Source organism: Coturnix japonica, chromosome 4 (assembly GCF_001577835.2).
Source record: "Coturnix japonica isolate 7356 chromosome 4, Coturnix japonica 2.1, whole genome shotgun sequence".
NCBI lineage: Eukaryota > Metazoa > Chordata > Aves > Galliformes > Phasianidae > Coturnix > Coturnix japonica.
In genome coordinates, this window is record NC_029519.1 from 39,444,145 (window position 1) to 39,462,701 (window position 18,557).

General features: G+C 38.3%; 2 protein-coding genes across 5 annotated transcripts in view; one reads left to right on the forward strand and one right to left on the reverse strand.

The window, feature by feature from the left end:
* ASB5 (ankyrin repeat and SOCS box containing 5) overlaps window positions 1-11,154 on the reverse strand; it is a 31,533-nt gene extending 20,379 nt beyond the window's left edge. The window contains exons 1-4 of one of the 3 annotated variants that reach the window (XM_015861747.2): window positions 11,040-11,152; window positions 10,076-10,173; window positions 5,116-5,209; window positions 2,715-3,008 (exon numbers count right to left, since the gene is read on the reverse strand). In XM_015861747.2, the coding sequence (XP_015717233.1) occupies window positions 2,715-2,910 (196 nt within the window). In that variant the 5' untranslated portion in view covers window positions 2,911-3,008; window positions 5,116-5,209; window positions 10,076-10,173; window positions 11,040-11,152. Of the gene's footprint in view, window positions 1-2,714; window positions 3,009-5,115; window positions 5,210-10,075; window positions 10,174-11,039 lie in introns of those variants that run through there. The other 2 variants (XM_015861746.1, XM_015861749.1) reach the window with 2 other exon arrangements.
* Window positions 10,780-17,247, forward strand: SPCS3 (signal peptidase complex subunit 3). 2 transcript variants are annotated; one of them, XM_032444214.1, is made up of 5 exons: window positions 10,780-11,114; window positions 12,532-12,602; window positions 15,152-15,228; window positions 16,272-16,387; window positions 16,781-17,247. In XM_032444214.1, the coding sequence occupies exons 1-5, from the start codon at window positions 10,972-10,974 to the stop codon at window positions 16,911-16,913; spliced, it is 540 nt and encodes a 179-aa protein (XP_032300105.1). In that variant the 5' UTR covers window positions 10,780-10,971; the 3' UTR covers window positions 16,914-17,247. The 2 variants fall into 2 exon arrangements, with proteins under 2 accessions (XP_032300105.1, XP_015717240.1); XM_015861754.2 differs by having other exon boundaries at window positions 10,781-11,114; window positions 12,529-12,602.
* Window positions 17,248-18,557: the final 1,310 nt, after the last annotated feature.

Here is an 18,557-nt window from a genome sequence, read left to right on the forward strand (position 1 = left end):
AATGGTTTTTACACTGATCACTTTTCCTATTTGGAGAAAAAATCCTGAATACTTTAATTACATTGTATATATTTGGTTCACAGAAATAATGATTTAGGTAGATCTTGAGTTAAGTGGGAAGCATTCTATTGATGAGAGCAGTAAAAATCAGCACTGGTTGCATAAGGATACTGCAGAAATCACTACTACTGAGCATTTTAGAAACAGGATAGACAAGCATTTGACAGGCAATCCATGTATATTTGGTACTCGAGGATCCAAATTACCTCTCAAGGTGCCTTTTAGCTCTACACAAGTGCTATTCAGATTTCATCTTCACAAACAAATTACGTGACTTATAATTAGTGTAGATTTTATATGAACATTTCTGGACTTACCTAATGCTGAACACTGATGTAATTCTTATATTTTGATGCCACATAAACATTACCGATTTAAAGGATACATTACAAGATTTAAAGGATAAATTTAACACAGTAGTTTGGTGACTATCCAAACTAGAGACAAAATATTTATGAATTATCAAGGAAGAAAATATAATCTGTTTCACTGCTTCTGTCTAGCAACAAGACTACATAGGCCTCAAAGCCTGTACTGACCTATACACCTGCAGTATGATTAAAAGGGTTCCATCAAGTACAACTACACGGTGCATAAAATGTCCTCTGTTACACGAGGTTTGCAAAAATGAGGTTTATTTTAGTTCAAGAACTCAGGTTGGTAAAACTGCAATAATGTCTGTGGCTACTAAGACGTTTTCAAAGGATCTTTCCTTCTTCAGCACTGTAGCCAAATCATTTTAATAGCAAAAAGTAATTCTGTAGTATTACAAGGAAACTGAACATACCAGCACTAACAGGATTTTAAGAGTATGTAATCAAGTTAAAACTAGAAAATGAAAACTAACATTTCCTCTAATGGGAGTTACTTTTAAGGTACAATAAATTTCAATTAGGCAATGATAGCCCATTTTTTTGTTTTGTGGGGAGGTTTCCTGCTGAGGCTTCTCAGTGTGCTTAATAAAAACACGTAACAGGATCATAATTAAATGGATATTCAATTCTATTATCATTTAATAGAAGTTGTGGCTTAACATAATTTATTGAACATCTTCTAAACATTTGAGAACAACTTTTGTTACATGGTACTGTACAGTCTCTACTGAAGCATCTCCAAACTGTACTTCACAAACATAAACAAACCCAGTGCCACAGCATGCTGTGCCCCTTCTACAAACACAAGCAAAGGTGCAGACTGAAAGATAAGGGAAGACCAAATGCCTTCTGTTGCATATGCAACACCTTCCAACTTGATGTACTTTACTCTTTTTCCTCTACTTTTCTCTCAGTCCTTCTCCTTCCTTACTCAGATTTTCTGTCAGTCTTCCCAGACTGATTCACCTTACAGTGAGCCTGAAGTTTCTAATGAAAAGTCCAATTTCAATCAAAAACTAACATGTTCCCAAAGAGTGTTTCTGTCAGTGGGACAGATGGTCATTCCTTGCCATCCCACTCTAGTGAATACGTGTACATGCATACACCCACACATCCATCTATACAGTTATTAATACAAAACACACACACACAGCAATGGAATAGCTCAGATGGTCTGATTAACACACTCAGATGTAAAAGCCATGAGCCAGAATTTTCTAAATTATGCAAAGAAGACATAATATAAATCTACCTAAAGTAAACCTGCATCGTAAGGTAATCTCTGCTTTGTCCCAGTAGAATAGAATGTAATATAATATAATAGAATAGAATGAAAAGATCTTCAGATCTGTAGCTGCTTCTGGCATATTTCTACTGTACCCACTTTGCATTTAACTCGGGTTATTTCTTGGTTTTATGGTACTTAGTGGTGAATGTGCTAAGAGATGAGACAACCCTGTTACTCCAACTTAAAGTTTCTGTCATTGCAGAACATAAGGAACCACAAAACATTAGCAAGGCAGCAAGGACCCCATATTGAGAAAAAGTATGTCTCAGTTGTACAATAGGACAGTATAATGAAGAAAACAGTTTTGTGTGTTCTGTGACCCAGAAGAATTAAATGAAAATGGCATTGGCTCTGCCAAAATTCTGCTTGAGCAAACAGGAAAAATAATTTTACAAGAGCTTTCGACCCAGTAAAATGTGGTGGGTCACACAGACACCCAAAAGCTCAACTTGACAAGCATATTGCTTCCTGATACCTGCCAAGATGCAGACTCAAAGGAAGCAGAAGGACTATATAATCACAAATAAATCAGAGGAAAACCCGTAATCAAGAAATAATTCTCATTAATACATGGATTAGTTTCGCTGGAGTACTGAAAAATAATAACAGACAAATGTGGAAAATTTTCTCACCCACATATGGTTAAGTGGGATCCATTTTTAAAGCAATTAGGAATAAAAAAAGTGTACTACAGTGGAAATATATGTCAGTCATAAGTACAGTCATCTTAAGTATAGGCCTTTTTCTTAACAAGACACTGACTATAATACTTCAGTATCATTCTGAGCATAAAGTTTTCTTGCAAAAAATACTACTAATAATAATTTGCTTGTAAAAATCTAACAATGCTGCTTCAGATTTTTGTTAAAAATAACAGAGAACTACAGAAAAATCTCCTGCAGATAAGCAATTGCCTGAAAAAAATAAAGACAAAAAACACACAGCAACAAAAAACCCAAAAAGTAGTGATTAGATAGTAAATATAAACATACCTTGTCCTTGAGGAACTCCGTAAAATTCAGCAGCTATCCTTGCTGCTTCCTTACGGTTCCCTTTTACAATGTAGAAATGACTAAGTATAGCAAGGCTGATCTTCACGAAGAGTTTAAAACAAAAAAGTGAAAGTATAGTAAAATAGACATTTGATAGTTGCTGGGCAAAAGGGCGACTTTCTTCTATGACAGTCATTGCTGCACCAAAATCTCTCTCGGTGTTTTGGGTAGGGCTCTCAAATGTGTTGATAAGATCATATGGCTTCAGCCACGCACTCTTGGGAACAACTGGTCCTGAGGAAAGAAAATATCAGCTGGTCATGATGCTTGCTGCTCAAAATATGAGGATTATTTATACTGTACATAGTATTAAGTTCACTACCACTCCTGCTAGCTTGGCAATAGCAACTGGGTCAGAATATAACTGAGAGAGGTTCCAAGACCCAGGATTGTACTTGTTCCTCTTACAAAGTCTGTTTCATTCCAAATTATGCATTTCTAATTCATTTATTTATCCTATTTATACATGTTTTAAGGCTGCCAAAAAAATATTATTTTGAACTACAGTTTCATATTCTAAAACAGTAACTCACTCAGAAATCAGTTCTTACTAAAATAAGTTATCCTACTTAAGTACAACTGCTCATTCATTTTATATCAGGACAATATCTTTCTCACAAAAACAGAACCACATCACTAAACATTTGAAATACACTTTAATAAAGAAACAGATTTAAAATAGGCCACCTCTTGTTACTTTGTTCAGGCTGAGTGAAAATAGCTAGTACATATGGCTTTTAGCATTATACAAAAATGGCATTCAGAGCAGATGATTGGAATCTAACACCAATATATTTTTATAAACATGATCGCTATACAAGTAAAATTAACCCATAAAGGCATCGTATAGCATGGAACATTTTTAATGCTTGTGATACACATTTCACTGTGCAGTTTTGTATTATTTTAAACAAGTTATGTGACATGCTTTATTTCTTGGCCAGTTTTAGAGAAGGGAATCAAAGTTCCTCAGATTCTTTAAGAATTAATTAGCTTATATACCAGAAGCTCATTACTCACAGTTATCAGAAGTTACACACAAATTGTTCCACTAGTGACTAATGAGTAAATGCTGGTGTCACAGCGTGACACAAACTGAGCAGCCACAGGACAGAGCTAGATTCCCCAGTAAGCTATATCCTTAAAATAAAGGATTGCGGCAGGATAAGTTAAGAACCTGTTCCAATTCCATTACACTTCCTTTTAATTAAAAAAGAAATAGTACATTTACTTATAATTTCAAATATTCTACCCATAGTAACCTTAAACTAAAACACCCTTCCTCTTCTTCTCTGGAATCTCATGTTTGTCAAAGCAAAACATTTTAGAATGTTGGCAACTGCCCATGGATATGATCCACATGTTGCTGCATCCAAAGATCCCCCTGACTTTAATGAACAGCATAGCAGATATGATACAAAAACATTTATAAAGGAAAAGTGGCAAAATAAAAGCCCTCTTATCACCTGGCTCCAGGAGTGATTTATTATAGCAAGAACTAATATTTTCTGAAAGCTACACTCAAATAAACATTTATAAACGAAGAAAAAAACGATAAAAAAAGAATGAAAATAAATTTAGAAGAAAAAAAAATCATAATGTATTAACAGACAGGATCTAAATTGTGCTTATCTCGAGAGAAGCAGACATTCAGTTGTTACTCTTGGCAGGAAAGAACCCACTGCGTAGAAAACAGTAACCACAAAAGGCAATAACACAGTAGTTTACAGTGTAAACTGTATTGTGAATAAAAATGTATGTATCAGTTTTCTCCTAAATTTTGTTTATAGACATTTTCTCATCCAGCTAGAATAGGAACCGCTCTCCTTGTACCATAGTTAGAAGTAGATGTGAGTACTTAAAATGCCAAATGAAAATCCTTTTTTTATATTTGGCACATTGTTATCTGACACTGAATTGAGGTGTCATGTTTTCCATAAGGATAAATAGGCATTATGTTCTGAGCAAGCACTGCCAATTTCCGTTTTAAGCATTAGCAGAAAGGATATTTCCCTTAATAACATACTCAGCATATGAATTTCATTTGTCTTCCCTGTTTCTCCTTCTTCCATATTTCTCACAATTCCCAAACCACCTGAACTACCTGTTTTTGCACTGAAGAATAAGGAAGAACCAATTCCCACCTTCCCACCCCCCTTTTTGTTTTCAACCTGACTGCATAGAGTTTAATCTAATTGGTGTTCTTTCTCAGCTGGACTTCTCCCATGTTTTGTTAAATAGCAAAAGAGAAGAGCCTTCCTTTGTAGAGGCAAAAATCCAAATAGCAATTACTATAAATAACAGAGTTAACAGCAGCGTTCAGAGTTAATCGTCCACTTACAATACTGTTTTCATGCTTCTTTTAACTGCAGTAGATAAATCACTGAACAGAAAAACTTCTCAGTCTTTAGGTGTCTTCCCCAGGTTGAATTTTTCTGTAAAGAGCAAAAAAATAATGAGCGTCTTTAGAAAAATAAGGTTATAGATGCATGTCATGTTTGTAAGTGATTTCTCAAAAAATTCTCATTGACCTGTAAATCTTCTGCATTTACAAACAGCAAAAAGGAAAAGAAAGAGCACAATTATGACAGTGGTAAATGTATTTTATATATATGGCAGTGGTAAATGATTTTGTAATGCATGGCAATGTGGAACAACTGGAGCCTGATCTGCAGCAGTGCAGAACAGTGTGACAGCTTCCAAACAGAGATCAATACGCAACATTATAAAAATATGAAAGCACTTAAAACCGCACAGATTCAATCTGGACATTATGAATTCCTCAATAATTTTGACATCTGGGAAAGAAATTGCTTTGTGACTCACTTTGTCACTTCAAAAATGGGCTTAATAGGACCACTCAGTAGCAGTATTCTGCAGACGACTTCACTGCTGTAAACATAGTGTTAACTCAGGGTGTTAACAATAGGTGAATAGCAAAAACTAATTAGGTACATAATTTTTCTTTTAATGCAAAATTTGGATAACATTAATAACATGAAATACTGAATGATAACTCATTTAATGGTTCCAAAAAGGACAGTGTGTACAATTATTCTAACATTTTAAGGGCTTACCACACCGCAACAGACAATGCACACAATCAATAAAACCTTTAAAAATATTCAATGTTCTTTTGAGCTGTATCCTTAATAAGTGACACCTCCCAGCTTAAGCACCAGAAAACAAGCAAACCACGTTTCTCTAATAGCTAGGAGTTCAGAAATTGGAGGGCATGAAGCAGCTGCTGGGACCAAACAGGCACTCAAGCCCAGTAGAATCGAGACACCACTCTTCTTTGTAAAATACAATTAGATGGTACAGATGTAGAGCTGCTGTTTTGGAGGAATGAAAAAAAAAAAAGAAATGATAGAACACAAACTTTGGTCCAGAGAAGTGCAACATTGTCCTCCTGCTTCCACCTTTACTAAATCAGGTTGCCCAGGGCCCCATCCAACCTGGTCTTGAACACCTCCAAGGACGGGGCATCCACAACCTCCCTGGGCAGCCTGTTCCAGGGCCTAACCACTCTCCTAGTAAAGAACTTCCCTCTAACATCCAACCTAAATCTTCCCTCTTTCAACTTAAAACCATTTCCCCTTGTCCTGCTATTATCGGCCCTTTCAAAGAGTTTACTGCCCTCCTGATTATAGGTTCCTTTCAGCACTCGGACTTGCTCTGCCCTTACAGTGGGGAGGGATTTACCTCCAAAGTTACACTTCCTTAAGAATTTTACAGTTACAATAGTTTCTGCTAGTCTCTTTCTTTTCCAAATAATGCAATGCTTTGTATTTAGACACCATTCCTCCTCTCTCATAAGATTACAAAAGACATCAGTTCATTTAAAAAGCTTTAATGCACCAAGACTTGCCCTCAGTTTTCTTAGATATCCAGTTTCTCTGTATACTTCCCTATAGAACATTACTGTGACAGTTCTTGAATTGCTCAAGAAACTCCAAATCCACACCTTCAGGTGCATGTTTTTACTCCTCCCACTGTATTAAAAATTATTATTCTGATAGAATTTAAATTCTATAAAATCTATATATAATATAGATTGTAGATATTATTATATAGATATATCTATAATTCAGATATTTAAATGATTATGAAATTCCAGTGTTCTAACTCTCTCAATCCTTTGAAAGAACATACAGAAATTTTGAAGCCATATCACTTTGTTACACACCCAGTGTAGAGCTGCTTGTCACAATGGTGATAGATTCCACTTCAACTATAAGTCTAGTATCAAACAATCTCTGCTTCAGCAATGTTACTTTGGACATCACAATATAAGACAAATGTAAAACTATTAGAGACTATCCAAAGGACAGCTGCAAAGACGCTACAGGACCTATAGCGCAAGACACATGAGGGATAGATGATGAGGTCCTTTGGCTTGATCAGCCCAAAGAGGAGACAGACAGGAGGCATCATGTTAGCCTATGGCTTCTTCATGAGGTGAGCAAAGGGGCAGTTACTGGTCTCTGCTCTCTGATGACAGTGACAGGACCCAAGAGAATGGAAAAGAACTCTGAAGGATCAGGTTGAGTGTCAGAAAAACCTTCTACTACGTGATGATGGCATGGAATGAGCTCCTGAGGGCAGTGGGCATGGCCCTGAGCAGCCAGAGTTTAAGGAGCGTTTGGACAATGCACTCAGACACAGGGTTTGAATTTTGGGTAGTGCTGTGTGGAGCCAGGTGTTGGATTCCATTATCCTTGTGCGTCCATTCCAACTCAGGATATTCTGTAATTCTATAATTATCCTATGAGTGTGTTTGATCTGCTTAATCACTTCATCTACTCACTGACAGTAAAGCTGATTACCTACACTACAGAAGTGAAGCATGTATAACTGACCTGTTCACAGATCAACTCAATCTGGATTCTGCTAAGAAATGTTTCATATTTATCCTACTATATTTATTTCAGTCCACTTGGACAAGTGAATTACTAAGAGCACTACAGCGGAAGATTCCAATAGCAGTCACGTATCTACTTGGAGACATTACTAAAACCAGAAACATGTCAGACACACACACACACAGACTGTTGACAGATAAAAGTCTTGCCCCATAGAAATTTTAAAAGCTAGCACATCCAGCTGCTCATTCCATTCCTCCGCTCTTAAGTTCTTGCCCCTCTCTCTCCCTTCCTGGAAATTAGCAGGAAGGAATGTATATTGGCATTAAGCCACTTCAGTTCAAAATCCAGCAATTTAATTTTAACTTCTCAATAAACTAACCCACTAGACATTACACTGAAAAGCACTTGCACACCTTATCACCCATTCTGCTACAGAGATCGCAACCTCCAGTTGAAGAGTAGTAGACAATAATGTCAAAACTTAAGTACAAACTCCCTAATAACAAAGAAGTTGAGCTGTAATTTTTGACAGCTGGATTCAGAGATATAGCTGTATTGATTAATCTTTGAAGAGTCTCCTTATTTTGTATATCTTTCTCTTTTTAATAGTACATTTTTTGGGTCCCCTAAAAATGTCTACATAACTTCACATCTCGCTTCTTCCGCAACTAACCCACCTTCTTTCGGAGGGCTGTGGTACTACAGCTGATACACTTCAATATACTTTTGATATTTGAATTACCCTGACAGAACTAACTTTGCTGTTCCTCTAGTAGACAGCTCAGTAATCTGAATTCACATAATCTAGTCTGGTGTTTTGCAAATTTTACAGTCAATCTTCTCTGCAATAACAGCACCATCTCATATTAAATAGCCATCTCTATTTAAAAATAAATAAACAAGTTAGCAACATTCAAACTCCAGAAGGCCCATGATGTGAAGATTTGTTTTTCATCACAAATAAGAGTTAGTATATATCTCAAAAATAGAACCAATGGAAATTTTGTTTCAGAGGACAGCTTTCAAACCACCATATTTGCACCTGTAACTAACGCCTCTCTGCTATTTTGCAACCTATACAAACCTCAGCTGTATGAATTCATATTCCCCGGAGTTAATAAACTATTTCAGATCTACTGAAAATCGTTATTCATTTATTTATGTGCAAGGGCTTCAAATTACATTGTCAAGATAACAAGGATTGATTATTCAAAAGTCAAAAACCTGACTGAAATAATCTAGCTGAGCTGTGAATGTTCCTTGTCACCAATCTGAAATCCTTTCATAATTACTAATTTTTATTCTACATTATGGCCTGTCTTTTAACTTTGCTTTAACCTTTTAACTGATTCTCTATTATAAATTTCTTCTAAAAGGAGAGAAATAATCTCTTTCTTTTATCTTTATACACTCTTTCTTCATTTTTAATTTATTATTATTATTATTTTGGCTAGGATTTATTCTAGACCAAGTAGAAGTGGCTTAGTTTATCTCCTTTTTGTGTAAAGCATATTTATGGTGCCTATGAATGGTCTTAATATAATGAAACTGCTATGGCAATTTCATGACTTGGGAACGCTGAGAGTGATAAGATCATACAGCAAGCAGATATCCAGGAGTCACTACACCCTGACTCTCATGGCTAGTGATAACATCAGAAAGGTTTTCCCACCCACTAAAATTGGTATCAGTTAAATGATATCATCATGACAGAGCTGGCAAAACATTCTTTTCCTTGTAGCTGAGGCACGATGGTCTCTGCTTGATGCTTTTACAAGAGATGTAAAAATACTTTGTGATGAAGAACTAGTGAATGAGGTAAATGAGGTAAAGGCAGGGTGAGGTGGATCAGCAGCACACACGCTTGACATCACAGAATGCAAAGCACAATGCACAGGGAAAGCTCCAGCTAAACCAGTGACGCATGAGAGAACTCCAACTTACATTGCTTTTTATGTCATAGAATGGGTGACAGCAGGTCTGCTAAGAGCCATAAATGAACCACACTGGGTGCCAAAATAAACAGCTGGTTTTGGAGCTGAGTCTATCTGGTCTAATCACCAATACAACGTACTTATGCAGTTCAATGAAACACTGTTCAATAAAACATCAAGTTCACTCATTTTGAGTTCCCTGACATTTTATTGCTGAAGCATAAGGAGCAGGAATATAGATGCAAGTGAAAGTTTATGTTCAGCTATCACAGTGTTCTCCATAATTTGTAGGTCCATATTAAAAAAAAAAAAAAAAAAAAAAAAAAGGCTGAGAAAAGAAGGTTAGAAACAAAAACTCTTTGAAGAAGTCCAGAACCACGAGTACTTTTGGCCATGGTCTGCCCACACCAGTTGTAAAACTGACCAGGTCAGAACAAACTGAAAGGAGGGTGTTACAACAGTGACAAAAATGACCCAACCAGCTCGTGGCCACACTTACTGTAATATCTGACAAAGTGTATTTTAATTTTCATCTGCATATCCAGCTGCATATCCAGTTGCCTCTGTGTGTTCCCGTTGCCTGTTGAAGAGCTAACACTTCAAGAATCAATAGGAAACAAATTCAATAAAGGATTTAGACATTTACGGTAAAATTTAGGAATTATATGCATAGCCTTACATCAAAATAAGTTACCTGCAAAGCCTTCATTTAACTACTTAGGTATCAAAGAAGCTTTCATCTGCATGACCGATTAGAAACTTAAAGACTGAAAAATCAGAAGGTCTTGCAAACCACCAGCTTCTGTGCCAACCCTTAGCATTCATCAGGCTGCAACAGTAGTGTCGGGAAGTTAAATATAACTGAACCACTGCTGACACCTGTTGTCCACCCTGAGTAATTGCTATTAATCAGCATACATAATACAGTTAAACGCACAAATACCATTTTACAGACTAACAAAAGCATTTATCACTCGGGCTTATTGTACAGTGTTTTAGAAGGAAACGGAGAGAAAACGATATACATAGTCCTTCTCCTGCGGCTCACAACACCGCAGGTCCATAGGGCAGTAACGTGCCCAGGGTCAGCATTGCTGTTGGATGAAGCACCCCAGCACACCGTGAGGCGGGGCCGGGCCCTGCTCCAACCCGCTGCCGGCGCCCGAGGGCAGCGCGGCGGCCCGTCGCGCAGTCGCAGTGCAGGCGCAGGGCGTGCTCTCGGTGGGGCCGCGCCTCTCCGTGCCGGCCGCGCGCCCCTTCCTTCCTCCGCGGCCCAAGGAACGGCGCCTCGCTGCCCGCCTCTACCGCGGCCCAGGACCGGCCGAGCCGCTCCCCTACCCCGCCCCGAGCGGCTGCAGCCCGGGAGCCCGCACTGCGGGCCGAGCGGGGGGGGAGATGAACACGGTGCTGTCCCGGGCCAACTCGCTCTTCGCCTTCTCGCTGAGCGTGATGGCGGCGCTCACCTTCGGCTGCTTCATCACCACCGCCTTCAAGGAGCGCAGCGTGCCCGTCAGCATCGCCGTGTCCCGGGTCATGCTGTGAGTAGGGGTCGGGCGGCGGGGCGGGCCGGGTAACGCCCCGCACCGGGACCCTGCGGGCGGGCCCTTCCGCTCCGCTCATCCGTTAATCCCCGTTTTCCGCCCGGCGGTCGAAGCGGCCACGGAGGGCTCCGCTTCCCCCCGGCGGGGCCAATGAGGGAGCCCCACGACGCCGCTTCGTCGCCTCCCGCCCCGCCGGGCGGGGTTCCGGGACGGCCGGCGGCCGGGGCGTGTCCCACGGCGGAGGGCGGTTGGTTGGTTGTGCCGCACAACGACGGCGGGTTGTGCCGGCCCTTGTGTCGGGGCTGCCCGAGGGCGGGTTGGATGAGACCGTGTCAGCGTGGTGGGGCGGGTGTTGGCCGGCTTGGTGGGCGGCACGGTCTTTTCCGCTTGGTGTCTTGGGTGTTTTGTCTTCCTGTGAGCCATGTAGAAAGCCCCGTGCACACCGCACACAGCGTGCTGATGGAACCTTGTTTGGAGGGTTTTGGCTGTTTTTCATCTTGAGACTTTGTCACAGGAAGCTCGCATCGAGTTCACTGTGCCCAACATGGAGGGCTGCGGTTCCACCAGCAGCCAAGTGCCTACCACGGAGATCTCAAAGCCCTGACTCCTGCTCTTGGTGGTGTGGTACTTTACCAGTGTTGCACCTGAGAATGGGAATCACTGCATACGGTTCTGATCTGCTTTAACTTCCCTTTGAGTCAAAAAGTGGTCAAAAAAAAAAGAGTCAAAGGACATTTTTTTATTTTTTTTTTTTTTGTGGATTTTTTTTCTCCTTTCTGGGCTTGTTTTGGGCCTGGTCAGTGAGTTACAGCAGCTCTCGGAGCTGCACAGCCACCCCAAGGCATGTGGATGGCTGGCAGCAGCTTTTGGAGGGTGAAATGATCCCAAATAGAGTGGGAGCTCTGCCTGACCTAGATGAAATGTGTGCTGCCCGTTCCTTCACCAATGCATGGATCTGCTATGAATGAAAGAAGAGGCTTTGTACCTGAGCTGTTTCTGCTGAACCTCTAATAAGTTCCTCAGGCCCCCAGCTTAAGGCCCATTACCTCAGTTATTTGGAAATTATTTATTCCTTTGCATAGGAATAGAATTCTTAACAACTATTAAGCAGCTAAGTTCTCTGTTACATGAGGACTTAGGGTTTATGGCTCACTGTCATCTTGCTTTCTGTTGCTACATAAACTTGCAGCAGTAAGTTTGGTAGGCTGGTAAGTTTTAACAGTATACACGTAAAGACCTGTGTTATTTTCCAGTTTCTATTTTTTTAAACCCATTTTACAATGGTGATGTCAGATAACTTCTCAAAAAGTGGATTTGTAGCAAAGTTTTCCAACACTTGTGTATAATTTTCTTGCGTAAAGTGTGTGAGAGAAATAAAGAGGAGATAATCTTGTGTTTTGTTTTATCTTAGAAGAAATGTAGAAGATTTCACTGGACCTAGAGAAAGAAGTGATCTGGCTTTCGTCACGTTTGACATTACTGCAGATATCCTTAATGGGGACAAAAATGGTTTGGGAGCATGTTGAAAGAATATATTGACACTTATTTTGGTACTTTATAATCTTGATGTTTGGGACTTGAAGAAGGACAGAAGTTTGCCTTAATCTAAGTTTAAAGCAGTGGGAAATAGTATTTTGCATATCTAGGGCATGAAAATAGGACCTGGAATAGTTGTGCTATAAATGGTGCTGGATGAGCTGTTTCTTCTGCTTTTTATGCCTGCTCTTAAAATAAAGCTCTACAGAGAAGTGCAGTGCTTCTGATCTAAGAGAAGTGCATTTTAATGCCATTACAGTATCAGTGTTAAGCGAAGATGGTATTTGTGTTTTGAGGTGTGAACTAGTTGCAGGGTTATATAATGCAGTGTTTAGTCTGCAATACTGAATCTAGGAACTCTCATGTAACTTTGAAGCTTATTCTATGGTGAGATTTACAGAATTCCAGTTGCATAATAGTTGTATGCAAGTGTCTGTCCTTTACAAAGAAATGCTATTTGTTCACTTTCATAGATGTTAAACTATCAAATCTCTTAACATGTAGCACCTCTTAATTTGTTGGGAAGCATACAGTGTACTGTAAAATCTATTGCATTTATTTTTGACCTCTTACTTATTGCTGCTAACTTTGCCAATGAAAGAAAATTGTTCTTGAGATTAAGATACAAAAATCCCATTATTTTCTCTTGCTGAAATCAGTACCAAGTATAAGGCAGCACGTTTTAGCTCAAGTGATTACACAGAGCTTTGCTTTGCAACTGGGTTGAAATTCTTGTGATTTTTCCCTGTCAGCTGTTTGTCGCTGTGTTAGGCAAGACACAGATTTCCTCTGTGCTTCAGAGGAGATTGATACACTGGGTTAAGCAAATCAAATACAGTTCTTGAGTGGATGTAAAAGCTGGATAAACAAGTGAACTGGATTTTTGCCTGCGTTTCTTAGAAAGGAGTGAAAAGGTTCTGTTTTATCAAGTGAAAGCAGTAGAAGTAAACTCCTTTGCCTATTGTGTGCCTTTGAACTGCTCGTACATATTAAAACCATAATCTAAAATGCCTCTGAAGTAGATTAATTGAATTGTATATGGGGACGGGGCAGGGCAGGACTTCTGGAGGTGTTCTCATACAGTGTCTGCAGTATGTGGATGCGAGAGACTCCATGTTCTATTAACATTATTATTTTTTAATACTAGCAGTGGTTTAAAATTTGCTCAAGAAAATTTTGACTTAATTTTAATGTTTGACTTAAACAAATCACACTGTGTATAGAGTTATAAAATGTAACTTTCTTATAGGTTTCTTTGGATAAAATCTGTCATAGAATCATAGAATTACCCAGGTTGGAAAAGACCTTGAAGATCATCAAGTCCAACCGCAGCCTAACCAGTACCCTAACTCTAACAACCCTACACTAAATCATATCCCTGAGCACCGCATCCAAACAGCTCTTAAACACAACCAGGGATGGTGATAAAGATACCAATGCTGTCAAAAGATACCAGTTCATTGGCTCTTGACTAATAGATGTAACTTGTTAGTCCCAATGAAAATTAAATACATTGACTGCTAGAAGATGAGAACTCTCTTTTCCTTCCCCTGGATTCAAAAGCTGTCTTGGTTGTACTTAACCAGTGGCTGGCTATAGGAATTACTCTGGAAATCTTTTTGGTAGGGTTTCTTAACTTGATGGTTTTGAGTTAGCTATTTTACCTGACTATTTTAGTCGCCTGTTCTTGTAATAACAGCTGTGATTATTTAATTCTCTCCTTCCTTTGCTTTTGAACTTGAGTCTTAAAAATGTGATTCAGACTTGGGATGAGTGGGACAAGACAGATTCTCCAATCAGCATCGAAATCTGTTCTCATTCGTGTTTCAAGGTAGAGAAGAATAGAATAAAAGGATGACATTCATGTAGGCTGGAGGAATAGAACATCACCTGAATCTTTATTGTTATTAAAGAAGTATTTTCCTTAGAAATCACAGTGTTTTTCATTGCTAAATGAACAGCAAAGGTTTAAAATATCAGCTTTATTATACTGATTGTCTCAAATGGCGGCAATCAGTATTTTACCATTGACTGGAAGTTACAGACAGAGTTCTTTAAGTTGAATAAGCTGATGTTCTTTGTAGAAAGTAGATAATTAAATTTGTTATTTCCAGGTGTCTGTTACAGTATGATAGAATTTTAGTCTACTGACTTGTCTAATGCGGATATTATAGACTCTTTGAACTCTCTGCGCTCTGTAAGTTTTGTATTCTATATTATTTCTATTATATCCTCATCCGTATTTGGATGCTAGTGTTCTTTGATGTGTAAATGATAGTTTTAAAGGGTTGCTGAAGAATTCTGTATTGCTTTACGTTTAAGATTTTATAATAGACTGACTAACAATGGACCACAGTTACTGACTTGTAATGTCAAATATAGAACTCCTAAATCGTTAGATAAAATAGCTCTTTTTTTTTTAATCTGACTTATGAAATCTGTGGCTCGAAAGTGAAAAGAAGCTTACAATGTGATAAACTTTTCCTTAACATACATACATTTGCAGAGTATATTTGACTGGAATGTTAAACAACTGTTTCTATATTTGTCTGCAGAATATTCAACAAAAAACAATGTAAGTATGGAAGAGCCAGCTGAAGTAATCACCCATTTTGTACTGCATTGATTTTTAAAGCTTTGATATTCTCCTGGGAAGAGTTAAGGCACGAGAGTTCCCTACTGGCTTGGACCATTTTCACTGGCTTTAATGGTTATTTTCTTGACAGTTTAACTGCATAGTGGGAAGCCTTTTAACTTGATATGTGCCTTGTAGACAGAAAGAAAAGTAACGCATACCTTAGAATTGAATTATTTTCACCTGCTTGTGCTGTCTGACGTACTTTCCCTTAACTTTCTGCAATCAATTGCTGTTACAGATGGGATGTAGTAGCCTTTGGTTTGGACATTTCATGGGTTTTCTGGTCATTGATTGCATTACTAATAGCTTTGCTGGTATAAGGATATAGTGAAGGCTTGATTTTTTTTTTCCATTTGCTATGTGAAAATATTTCTAGCTTTTTTTTTTTTTTAAGAAATATGTTATTTTACAAATGCTGTTGATGCATATGAACAGTTTTTAGATTTCTTTATTAGAAGCTGGGAATTCATTGTCTTGTTGTCTTGTAATAGTTTTCTTTGTATGTATATCTCCAGTTTTCACTTTAGACAGCTACTCTGGCTTAATTGTGCTGTATCGTAATGTATGAGATTTTAACTGAATGCCATTCTTACTACATCTCTACTTAGAGCAGTATACAGTTAGAAATTCTTAAGATTTTGGGGTCCATCTATTTGATGTGCTCATACAACTCTTGGAATTACATTTGCAGTTGAAGTAGTGAAACCTGTCATACTTTTTAAGTCTTTGAAATCTGGCTTGTTAAGATAGTTTGTGTAGTTTTTGTAGCATTGCACTGAGCTGTTCTCTTGTTCCATGTTTTGTGCCACACATCAGTGTATAGTAGCATCAGTTTTCCTGGTGTAAAACATTATTTTTATTAAACTGGTTATATTAGTTACAAACATGTACTTCAGGCTTTTAGTGGATATGCCTTATTTCAATGACTGGACGTGCTCTGAAAAGTGATCTTGCTGATTTAATTATAATTGTATTTTTAGGCTCTGAACCAAGTGGTCCTTTGGGACAAGATCATTTTGAGAGGAGATAATCCAAGGCTGTTCTTAAAAGACATGAAGTCCAAGTACTTTTTCTTTGATGATGGAAATGGTCTCAAGTAAGTAAATCACTTGTGTTGTTTTATTTTTAATCCTGACATCTTGATTTATTTCTCATTTTACATGTGTTTTTATTGCTATAAGGTATGTATATTCCATCAATCTATTGAGTCTTTGTACGTGTATCCCAAGGTCATACTTCTAAAATCCTTGTTCTATCAAATTAGTTCTGTGCTGCACTCAACTCCAAGACAGTATAATAATTAAAAAGTAAATAAATTCTTAACTGTAAAACAGGGAATATTTCATGAAGTGATTACATAAAACTTAGAATCCTTTTTTTTTTTTTTTTTTCTGGATCACGAAAATTAATCCCACATTACTTTATGTTAGTATTTGTGAGGTAAATTGCTTAATTTCAATACTTATGCTGGTCTTTCATGTTTTTGCAGGGGAAACAGGAATGTCACTTTGACGCTCTCTTGGAATGTTGTACCAAATGCCGGCCTTCTACCTCTTGTGACAGGATCAGGACATATGTCTGTACCTTTCCCAGATACCTATGAAACAACAAAAAGTTATTAAATTATAATACTGAAGCAACATATTTTTATACTTGTATATTGTGAATAAATTTTATCGCGGTTTCTTCACGCATCCCACACAGCCCTCATGTGAAAGGTACTTAATTTTTCCTCAGGTTCAACATCATGAAAAAAGGAAAAGATTCAGTTTTTTTAAAATAAAACATTGAAACTGAAACCTTAAGGAAAGGTAAATTGTGGAGTTTTTTGGTGTTGGGGGTTGGGGGGGGGCGAAACAGTTTTTTGTGTTTGTTTTTTTTTCCATTCATTTTCTTTTCTTGGCCATCTGGGTATAGATCTGCCTTTCTTTTAAATAAACATTTTTACACCAGAAACTGGTCTTACTGTGGTGGTGGTGTTTTTTTAAGGTAATCTGGGAGTTATTTAATGTACATAGAATGCAAGTGATGTAAATGAAATTTCTGTGAGTACCTGAAAGAAAGGGCTGTTCCGTGTAATAGTATTTTCACTGAACGCATATTGTGTGTTGCGATAACTGATCCTTTCTAGTACTACCAACAGCCACTCATAATCCACTCTAGTCATCCCATAGATCTCCTTTTGAGTGTCACTGATGTGTGGCATATCTGCAGTTCTGTATTTAAAAACATCGTAATAATTGCTTGTAATACAGATAATTCACCTAATTAGAATAGTAAAAAGAAATCTTTCAGTGTTTTGAGTTTAAGTCTGGGAGGGAAGTAGAAGATTTCCTTAAAGAATGACCATTTCATTTATTTATTTGCTATCTGCTCAACAAAGGAAACAGTCCCTGGTTTCAGAGGGGCCTGATAGCATTGAGGTGCCCTTCATCACAAGGAATGAGACAGGTGTTCTGCATAACAGCCTGTGAGAACATCTAAGAAATTTGATCTCCATTACGAACAGGGTGTGTCTGTAAGTTTTCCTGATCTTACGTAACCAGGAAAGTGAGCAGAGGTTTCAGCACCTCTGTCAGAACTGTTGTGGTTACACATTCTGCTCTTCCCTTTTTCAGCTACAGGCACAAATGATTGTAGCTGCAAAAACTGAAAGAAAAAAACAAAGCAGTGTTGGCATTATCTCTTGACAATGAGAATGCTTTATGCCACTTGTAGGGGAACTGTTAGGCCATGGCTTGATTGAGGTGATTGAGCACCTGCTGAAGGGCTGTGTCTGGCTGAGGGAGCACAGGCGAATTGTTTGCACCTGTGCTCCACAGGTGACCAGGAGGGGTGGACCCAATGCAGAGCCACCCTGGGCTCATAGAGCCAGCCACTGAAAGTGAGAGCATCTCTTGGGCCTAGACTGTGTGAGAAGGAATGCAGTGTGGCCAGAAGGCCTCTTCATCAGTTGGGTGAGTCCAGCTCTTCTTTTTATATAAAACTATTGGCTTACTTGTGAATGCTTTGCTTGGTATTGCCAAGAATCTGTCAGAAACAGTTTTACTTCTTTGTGAGCAGAACGCCAATCTTTTGAGTGTGTTGGGAGCTTCAAAAAGAGCAAGCAGAGGCTGTGTTGGAGGACTTCTTTATTGTTTTTTTTTTTATAAATAGTGAGAAATAATAGGAGAAAATGTTGAGAGTGGTAGCGTGATAATCTTCTGAAAGGAGGAGGTGCAAAACATTGAAAGCAAAGGAAGCCAAAGAAAGGAAAATTGATAATG

Coding starts and splice junctions, on each gene's coding strand:
- SPCS3 (XM_015861754.2), top strand. CDS start 10,972: ATGAACACGGTGCTGTCCCGGGCCAACTCGCTCTTCGCCTTCTCGCTG. Junction 11,115..12,528: donor GCCGTGTCCCGGGTCATGCT/GTGAGTAGGGGT, acceptor GTTTTATCTTAG/AAGAAATGTAGAAGATTTCA. Junction 15,229..16,271: donor AATATTCAACAAAAAACAAT/GTAAGTATGGAA, acceptor TTGTATTTTTAG/GCTCTGAACCAAGTGGTCCT.